General features: G+C 36.3%; 1 protein-coding gene across 1 annotated transcript; it reads right to left on the minus strand.

Moving 5' to 3' along the window:
* On the minus strand, positions 1 to 7,123 carry LOC110527646 (agouti-signaling protein). The gene is made up of 4 exons (XM_021609055.2): positions 6,973 to 7,123; positions 4,394 to 4,586; positions 4,035 to 4,081; positions 1 to 3,482 (listed from the first exon to the last, which is right to left on the minus strand). The coding sequence occupies exons 2-4, from the start codon at positions 4,548 to 4,550 to the stop codon at positions 3,315 to 3,317; spliced, it is 372 nt and encodes a 123-aa protein (XP_021464730.2). The 5' UTR covers positions 4,551 to 4,586; positions 6,973 to 7,123; the 3' UTR covers positions 1 to 3,314.
* Positions 7,124 to 9,445: the final 2,322 nt, after the last annotated feature.

Below are 9,445 nucleotides of genomic sequence, written 5' to 3' on the forward strand. Positions count from 1 at the left end.
GTGATCACTTTATTTGTGACAAAAAGACAATACAAATGTAATGCTTTTTCTTAATCTACCAAGTACAACATTCAAATCCTTATTGTGTAAAACCATATTATTCCTCTCATTTTTATGCGTTATCCTGCACACATTCCTAACAATTTGTCCTATCAATCTATAACTGTGAGTGGGCTTGTCAGAAGAGGAGCAATATATTTGCGAGAGTCACAGAGTTGATAGGGTTTCAGACCTGTCAATAAATTATTTGGGGTTGTATTTTCAGGGAAGGAAGTAGATTAGTAATCTAGTCATTAAAACACTTTTCAATATCATTTGTTGTGGCAAAGCCCCCCAAAAATAGATATGGATTCCCCCTTGTTAAGAAACAATGTAGAATTGCATGAAAATTGTTACAAATATCCAAAACATTTTCTGGGGGAGCTCACCCAGAACCCCCACACTCCCAAAGATTTTGCACCCCCCAAAGTCAAGGACCCATACCGATACCTTAAAGAGGCTATACATAAATGTGCCTTTGGTAACCAAGACTTTGCAGGGTCAAAGAAGCTAGCAAGTGTTCTGCAATTGTCCTTATACAATTAATCCGAGGTGACATCCAGAACAATATCAAACAAACATGATGAACTGATGAGAAGTGAAAAATTGTTGTAGCGTGTGGACTTAGTGGGCGCAACACAAGTGCAATAGAAACCAGGCGTCCAGTACTGCTGGAGGGTTACGATTCACAGCCATGATCTTAACAAGCTCAAGAGTTCAAATGTGTTTAAATGTGAAGATAACTACAATTAACATACATCAAGTTACCAAACATGCAGATAGAAATGTATTTAAAAATCTGTGTTTCGATTTTTCATTACAGCGTTAAAATAATAGTGTTAATACAAGCCATTTTGCCAGAGAAAACAAAATACTGTTGGCCAACAGAAAATACCTCGCTGTAAATATTGTACAGTTAAAATAAATATAAAAAAACAGACATTTTGGCTCCTGGAGTGCCTTTGGCAGTTTGTATTTCTGTAAATCACATGCCATACTAATATAGAGCTATAAAACATTTGTATTTCTCCAGTGGTAGTTTAATTGTTTGTGCTATAGGTAAAACCATCAGATGCATGCAATACTAAACTGCTGATCATTCTGAGCTTGTGAACACTAGCAGCATCAATATATGAAAACCAGGTAGGGGAACACAATTTGTACCTCTTTTAAAGTGCTTGCCACATTTTATCAAAGAACCAGACAATTGGGCCCCTGGACTTGAAAACTATTCAAGACTGGAAATCCTACACACTGCCACATGTACAGCACTGTCATGATGTGGTTCGTTGCACCAATTAGGTGCCTTTTGAATAGTGTAACTTGGTGAAATAACATTTTATTTAACCTAATTTTAACATTCTTCCATAAAGAGGACATGCTCAACTTAATGAAAATAAATTCCCATCTCAAGAGGTTAAATAAAAAAAAATGGCCATAGTAAGTGCCAAATAAAGTAACAGGGTTGACCATAACAGGGTTGACAACTTAATCTTAAATCAAACATAAATCCTCTTGTGGCAGGATTGTGTGCTACGAGGGGCAATTGAATGCAAGCTTCACAAAAATATTGAAATAGTTCAAACATTTCTAGCCTGTCTATCTTTAACCCTACCTACATGTATAAATTACCTCGACTAACGTGTACCCCGGCACATTGACACGGTACCGGTACCCCCTGCATATAGCCTCATTATTGTTATTTTATTGTGTTATTTTTTACTCTAGTTTATTTAGTAACTATTTTCTTAACACTATTTTCTTAACTGCATTGTTGGTTAAGGGGTTGTAAGTAAGCATTTCACGGTAAGGTCTACCTGTTGTATTCGGCGCAAAATCTGATTTGATCTATGGGTAACAGGGTTGACGTGTTATGCTCAACCTGCTCGGTTTTCCACCACAAAACACCAGAAAATGGCCAAAAAGAGTCGGACCAGCTCCTTTGCCTTTACACTTTGATTTGAATATTAGATGGTTAATGTCTCTTTAGATAAAATATTTTTTCAATAGGAATAGTTTCACCATATTAAAACAAGAGTTCAGTTCACCTAACTGGGTTGACCTTAAAATGAGGGACAGGTTTTTTTTTTCTCCTTAAAATGAATAATTAATAACATGAAATGAATAATAATCTTCAGAAATGACTTTGTAATTGTAAAGCCTTTGTTGCTTTGACAAAGGCTTTACCATGATGGTGAACACTTGGAGAAAATGGCGTTGAGTGGATTAAAATCTTCCTAGAATTCACAGAGGATGCACAGAGGGACATATCAAAATGCTGAAGTTTGGCACTTTAGCAAGTCTTTATTTATATAAAAAAAGTTGATTCATTAAATGTTCCATGTTCTCTATGAAATGGCACATCATTTAATATAACAGGCTTTTAAAATGCAATATTTTTGCACAATTCCTACTTAAAATAGGCAAAAAGCACTCATTTCATGAAAAGACTTGCGTGCTGCTTCATGTACACACACTCCCTTATGTGTTTATTTGGACAGTGAAGCGAAATCTTTTAACTTGGGTCTATACTCCAGCATTTTGGATTTGAGTTCAAATGTTTCATTTGAGGCGACAGTACACAATATTACCTTTTTTTGTGGTTATTTTCATAGATATCTGTTTTACCATTTAGAAATGAAAGCACTTTATGCATCTAGTCCCCCCATTTGAAGTTGTCATTGTGTAAGTATTTGGACAAATTCACTTATAGTGTATTAAAGTAGTCAAAAGTTTAGTATTTAGTCCCAAATTCCAACACACAATGACTACATCATGCTTGTGACCCTAGAAACTTGTTTTGGATTATGTTGTGCCCAATAAAAATGAATGGTAAATAATGTAATGTGCCATTTTGGAGTCACTTTTATTGTAAATAAGAATATAATATTTTTCTCATTGCTTCAACATTATTGTGAATCCTACCATGATTACGGATAATCATGAATGAATCGTGATCAATGATGAGTGAGAAAGTAACAGAGGCAGAAAGATCATATCCCCAAAACATGCTAACCTCTCACTATTACCAATAACAGAGGTTAGCCTTTTTTGGCGTGTATGATACTTATGCCTCTGAAACTTTCACACACCCCATTATTCATGATTCATTCACGATTATCCATAATCATAATTATCCATAATCATGGTAGCATCCACATGAATATAGAAGTGTTCAGAAACATAGAAGTGTTCAGAAACATATTATATTCTTATTTATAACAAAAGTGACATTTACTCTCCTTGTGAATATGCCAATATCCTCTGTTATGTCTTCAACACTGCGGGTTACCCATTCGACAATAGCACACAGTCTTGAAGAGGCGGCAGTGGCAGAAAGCGCAGTGCTCACAACACACATTATCGGGGGTTTTGCAGCTTCCCCACAATGGCACGCAGTTGGGGGGAGGAGGTGGACGCTTGTTTTTGACGTTGAATTTGTTCTGCGGAAGAAGGTTGACGATTTAGCCTCGGCCTGCACACTATGGGTACACCAATTAACATTAATAAATGCTATAGTTAACTAATTATGAATGACATACAGCACTTTATAAAGCCTTACTAAGGGTACTCCTTAGCAAAGGGAGAAAAGTTGCCAACAAAACAAGCCATTTGAAGCCATTTTCACCTCTTTATATGTGTCATCATGTGTCATCATGTCTTTAGTAATAGTCTTGTCAATATAAGAATATAAATTGCTTTGTAAATGCATTAATTAATGATGTATGAATTAATGTTAACTCCTGCATTTACTCATGTTAATTAATGTACCCTAGTACCCACATGTTAATAAAAGTGTTACCACTTCACTCTCATACTTATCATCATGGTGCCTGCATATGCGCTGAAATGTTTTTTCATTCAATATGTCTCAATAAACCTTTTTACACTATTGGCTATGTGTATTTTAAACTTTAAATATGTCCACTAACTTAACAATATGATACAAACATGAATAATGTAGGCTAGACACTTATTTTCACAGCATAGTTTACCTTTCTTGGTTTCTTGTTTTTTTTCTTCTTTGCGGTTTTGGGTAACTCTGAAAAATAAATAGATTTGACATGTGTTTAAGGTATATAAATATGTCTATTACATCTATTTTTATTTGGTATATAATGTAGCAGCTTATCAAGATTGGTGTTACAGTCATATTGTCGGTTTGGGTTTTGAAGTCAACCTTGGAATACTTAAATATGCCTGAGCAAAATGTATCCTGTAATAACAACAACAAAATGACACAATATAGCAGCGCATATCAAGGAATGCAGAGATAGTTTTTCTAGAAAACATCTAGCAACCTTTTTTTTTATTCCAAATACTGATTATATGCCAAACCTAAGGATTAACTGACCTACAATGACGATGGGTGGTGCATCTGACAGGCTCCCATGCTGTAGAACCGAGGAAGAAGACTTATTGGTGTAGAGCTTTTCCTCCAGTATCATGTGTGAGTACACTATAAGAAACCAGGTGGAGCTTAGACAGCTCAGGAGAAACAGGGAATTCATCACAGTGCTTTTCTGTCAGCAAGGTGGGCCTGAGGACTGTAGTGAGGACAGAGTGTTAGAAGACTATAAGAGCCCATTGTGACTGTATTGTGGTTGCACACATAGTCATAACAGATATGGAATTTGAATGTCACATAATTTACACAGCAGTTCAAGATTGTTATTGTATAGAAACTGAACTATACTTGGCACAAAACTGACTACTCTAGCACATGCACAGCAAAACCATGCAATAAGATTCACATCTAATAATATCCAGTACAAACATTTATAAAAAATAATCAAATAATTTATAAGGATATTTGATTTTATTTATTTATTTTTATTTAACCTTTATTTAACTAGGCAAGTCAGTTAAGAACAAATTATTATTTACAATGACGGCCTACCAAACGGAAAAAGGCCTGCAGGGAAGGGGGCTGGGATTAAAAATAAAATATAAATATAGGACAAAGACAAGAGAGGTAACACAACACTACATAAAGAGAGACCTAAGACAACAACATAGCAAGGCAGCAGCACATGACAACACAGCATGGTAGCAACACAACATAACAACATGGTAGCAACACAACATGGTAGCAGCACAAAACATGGTACAAACATTATTGGGCACAGACAACAGCACAAAGGGCAAGAAGGTAGAAACAACAATACATCACACAAAGCAGCCAAAAACGGTCAATAAGTGTGAATATAGCCTACAAACAAATGTCATGGTCAAACCAACTTAGTTTTCTTGCTATTATTCCACTCAGAACATATCCACTTCTTATATAAAGCTTTACATTGATGTTTAAAGATAGATATCTAGACCTACTCTGTAATTGTATCCAACATGCAGTTGCTAAAACAGTGCAACAACGGGAACATTTTGAAAACAATCTCAGGTCTTTGATTGTTTTGACTGTACAGCATGTCCTCAGCATAACTTCACTGTACGGTTTCTTTCAGCTTGGATGAAGCTTTCTGTGGGAGCCTCTGCCTAGTCAAGCAGAGCTGCTTCTTATTTATAAAATTAGATGAAAACTGTATGCATGGAAGTCGTCTCCATAATAGTCTTCAAATAGACAACTAGGGGCTGTTTCCTGGACACAGACTAAGCCTAGTCCTGGACTGAATATCCAACTCAATGAAGAATCTGTCCGGGAAACCACCCCTTAAAGTGTCTCTAAAAATGTGTAGAGCTAGAATAAATTGTTTCATGATTGAAAATCTGTATGAATTCCTCTAAATGTCTCTAGTTTAGTTTATATATATATATATATATATATATATATATATATATATATATATATATATATATATATATATATATATATATATGAAATCGTAATACCTAGTTATAATGAAATTTACAACAAGAATGTGAGGTGAACCATTACAGGAAATTTATGGAAATACATTTAATACTGGCAGCTTGTTTGCAAATACAATAACTATAACCACATTTTTGTTAGGATGACATGGTGGATTTTCACCCTGTGTGGGTAGGATTTTCAGTCTAATATTATGGAGGGAATATTCAAAGTATATTCCAAAATGTAATACTTATACATAAATCAAAACAAAGCTGACTATCTAACATAAATTAATCTAGAAGGGAGGTACTTTTTAAATACCTTCTATGAATTGTATTGCCATTAACTTTAAGAAAATATAGCATGGACAAAATATGTTAACTTACTATATGTCCAAGTGTAAGTAATGTGCTCAATTTAAGATGTTTAAGATGTTTGTTGGTTGATATTATCTTTACTCCACAAATAATTTTAATTGTTTGCCCATATTTTTTTCTTTATTTAATTCTTAATTGAACCTTTATTTAACTAGGCATATGCTGGGTTACTGAGATAGATCTTTAAAAATATGCTAAACAAAACTATGTTAATCAGGATTTAATTGAATGTAATGTTATTGCTACTGTTATAATGCATGTATTGATTTGGGTAACTTTTAAAAGAAAGTAACACATGCAAAGCCTTTTGCTTTGTATAAGCGTAATAATCCAATGCGTAGATGGCTTCCACCCTACAAATTATTATTTTTTTTAATCCATTCATAATGTGTTGAAAACTTTTGAAGAGATGTCTTTATTTCAGAGATGTATTAGCATTATTTATGGAGCAGTATTAATTTGACAAAAGTGCTGAGTTGGTTCGGTGTCACATGTCAATGCAACATCTACTCATTTCGCAGTCAGTATCCACTCTAGTTTTATTCGTCCCATTAAATATGAACGTTTTTGCTTTTGTATGTCCACCTAAATAAAGTCAATTCTCTTTCAGAGACTGATCTTCAGCCTCTAAAAAAAGTAGAGACACTGTGCAGTTTCAGTTTTCACCAAAATGTTTTGCTGGTTGATTTGTCTTCCACAGCCTTCAAAGATGGAAAAGCTATTAAAGCTTCCAGACTTACTTACCCTCTGTAGTTTCTGATTGTCAGGATCAACGTTTATCTCCCCCTTTTTCCTGCAAGCTTCAAAGCTGCTCCTCACTTGTTGCCTGCTAATCGACAGAGAAATATCAACCAGATCATGTGGTCGGGCAATGTTTAAGATATGGAATCAGGCAGGGGCGGATCCACATCTTTAGAAAAAAGTCTAAAAGAAGTCCACCAAGCAGGCCAGCCCTTTTGGGACGATGCATGGCTACGCGCTGAAGAGCAGTGAAAATCCATTGTCCTCATTCGAAGGAACCTTTGGGAATACTGGGCCATGATTTTACATATGTGCCGGAGGAGTTGCAGGATCTGACGTTTACAACTGCAGGTTATGACCTTATGGGGACGCCTGGGCTTCATTATGTAAAACCTTGTGAGGAGTCACATAATGAACATAATGAGTGGCCACACAAAGCTAATCCTATGTTTTCCTGTGAAATAATAATATGATCAAACTGTATTTACCCACTAAACGTACCCCCAGAGGTACAAATGGTAAAGTTGTATTTACCCACCAAATGTACCCCCAGAGGTACAAATGGTAAAGTTACTGATAGGCCTCAAAATCATGCTATTTCCATTTAACATGCATCATATTCTGCATCCTATTCTACAGTACATGGAAAAAACCTTGCATTTGGTTTTCATTTACAGACATTTGAATTGTTTTATGTTGCTTGTACCCTGCAGATGATGCAAAAAAGGTGGTGCCAAGAGCCTTTGCTAAAGAAAGACATTTGCTATACTGTACCTAAAATAATCAACATTGGCAAAAAGCACCATAGAAAACTGTTAAATGAGTTCTGGACATCCTCACAATGCTAAGCCAAGTAAAGTGTGCAACAGAGTATCACACAATCCCAGTCAATTATTTGTACCAGCCTATTTAATAGGCCCTAAATCCTGGTTGAAAGAGTTACAGAGGGTATTTTGGCATCAGGAAGTCTTTAACCCAAGGGTGTCAAACATACGGCCCACAAAATCCAGCCCACGTGTAGTTTGAGTAAACCTCAATTTATTTTAAAATGACTAAAACCAAATCGAAACTGTGTAGAAATTATAATGGATCTAGTACATTTATACAGTTTATTGACTGTGTCCAACTTGCTAATGATCACCGAAATTTAAGCTAGACAGTCAGAGACAAGGCCTGCTTACCACAGGTACGGGTACGCAGGGCACAAGCCCCGAGGTCCCCGACCTCCATGAGGCCACCAAACCCCCAAAATATTATATGATAGCAATATCTGTAGAATCACAGGAAATTATACTGAACAACAATATAAACGCTACATGCAAGAATTGCAATGATTTTACTGAGTTACAGTTTATATATGGAAATCAGTCAATTTAAATAAATGAATTAGGCCCTAATCTATAGATTTCACATGACCTGGCAGTATCGCAGCATAGGCACACCCACTTGGGAGCCAGGTCCAGCCAATCAGAATGAGTTTTTCCCCACAACAGGGCTTAATTACAGACAGAAATACTCCTCAGTTTCATCAGCTGTCTCGGTGGCTGGTCTCAGACGATCCTACAGGTAAAGAAGCCGAATGTAGAAGTTCTGGGCTTGTGTCGTTACACATGGTCTGAGGTTGTGAGGCCGGTTGGACGTACTGCCAAATTCTCTACATTTTGGAGGTGGCTCATGGTAGAGAAATTAACATTCAAATGATCTGGCAACAGTTCTGGTGTACATTCCTGCAATCAGCATGCCAATTGCACACTCCCTCAAAACCTGAGTGTGTGGCGTTGTGTGTGGCGTTGTGTTGTGTGACAAAACTGCACATTTTAGAGTGGCTTTTTATTGTCCCCAGGACAAGGTGCAACCGTGTAATGATCATGCTGTTTAATCAGCTTTTTGATATGCCATGCCTGTAAGGTGGATGGATGATCTTGATTTAGGATAAATATTCACAACAGGGATGTAAACAAATTTGTGCAATAAAGTTGAGAGAAATATGCTTTTGTGCGTATGGAACCTTTCTGGGATATTTTATTTCAACTCATGAAACATGGGACCAACACTTTACATGTTATTTTATATTTTTGTTCAGTACAGCTTTAAAACAGCAACATTTCCCCTCAGTCTCATGGCAAAATGTGAACAAAATCTTGAGATTAGCAAAAAAACAGCAAAGCCTCATGGCAAAAAGTGTACACTTGCAGGAAATTAGCTTCAAAATTACGACATTTTATCTAAGCCTTATGACAAAGTGTAAATAGAAATATAAAACTTACTGGGCCCCAGTGGTAGTCCGGCCCCAGTCAGGGAGTAACGATGTACAGTACTTCTCTATCCATTCTGCAAATTTTGACTGCGATGAAATATCAGTGCAGCCCTCCGGACCTCATTGAATACCGAATGCGGCCCCCAAATACTCAATGAGGGGCAAAATGAGTTTCACCCCTGCTTTAACCTCAGAGAAACCTAATAACTTCACGGATCC

The sequence above is a fragment of the Oncorhynchus mykiss genome, chromosome 7, assembly GCF_013265735.2.
Source record: "Oncorhynchus mykiss isolate Arlee chromosome 7, USDA_OmykA_1.1, whole genome shotgun sequence".
NCBI classification, from domain to species: Eukaryota; Metazoa; Chordata; class Actinopteri; order Salmoniformes; family Salmonidae; genus Oncorhynchus; species Oncorhynchus mykiss.

Bases quoted from the DNA above. Each gene is read 5' to 3' on its own strand.
- LOC110527646 (XM_021609055.2), bottom strand. From the start codon at position 4,550: ATGAATTCCCTGTTTCTCCTGAGCTGTCTAAGCTCCACCTGGTTTCTT. The intron at 4,082-4,393 runs GTCAGTTAATCC...TTTATTTTTCAG, and splicing joins ACCACCCATCGTCATTGTAG to AGTTACCCAAAACCGCAAAG. The intron at 3,483-4,034 runs GTAAACTATGCT...CTTCTTCCGCAG, and splicing joins AAAACAAGAAACCAAGAAAG to AACAAATTCAACGTCAAAAA.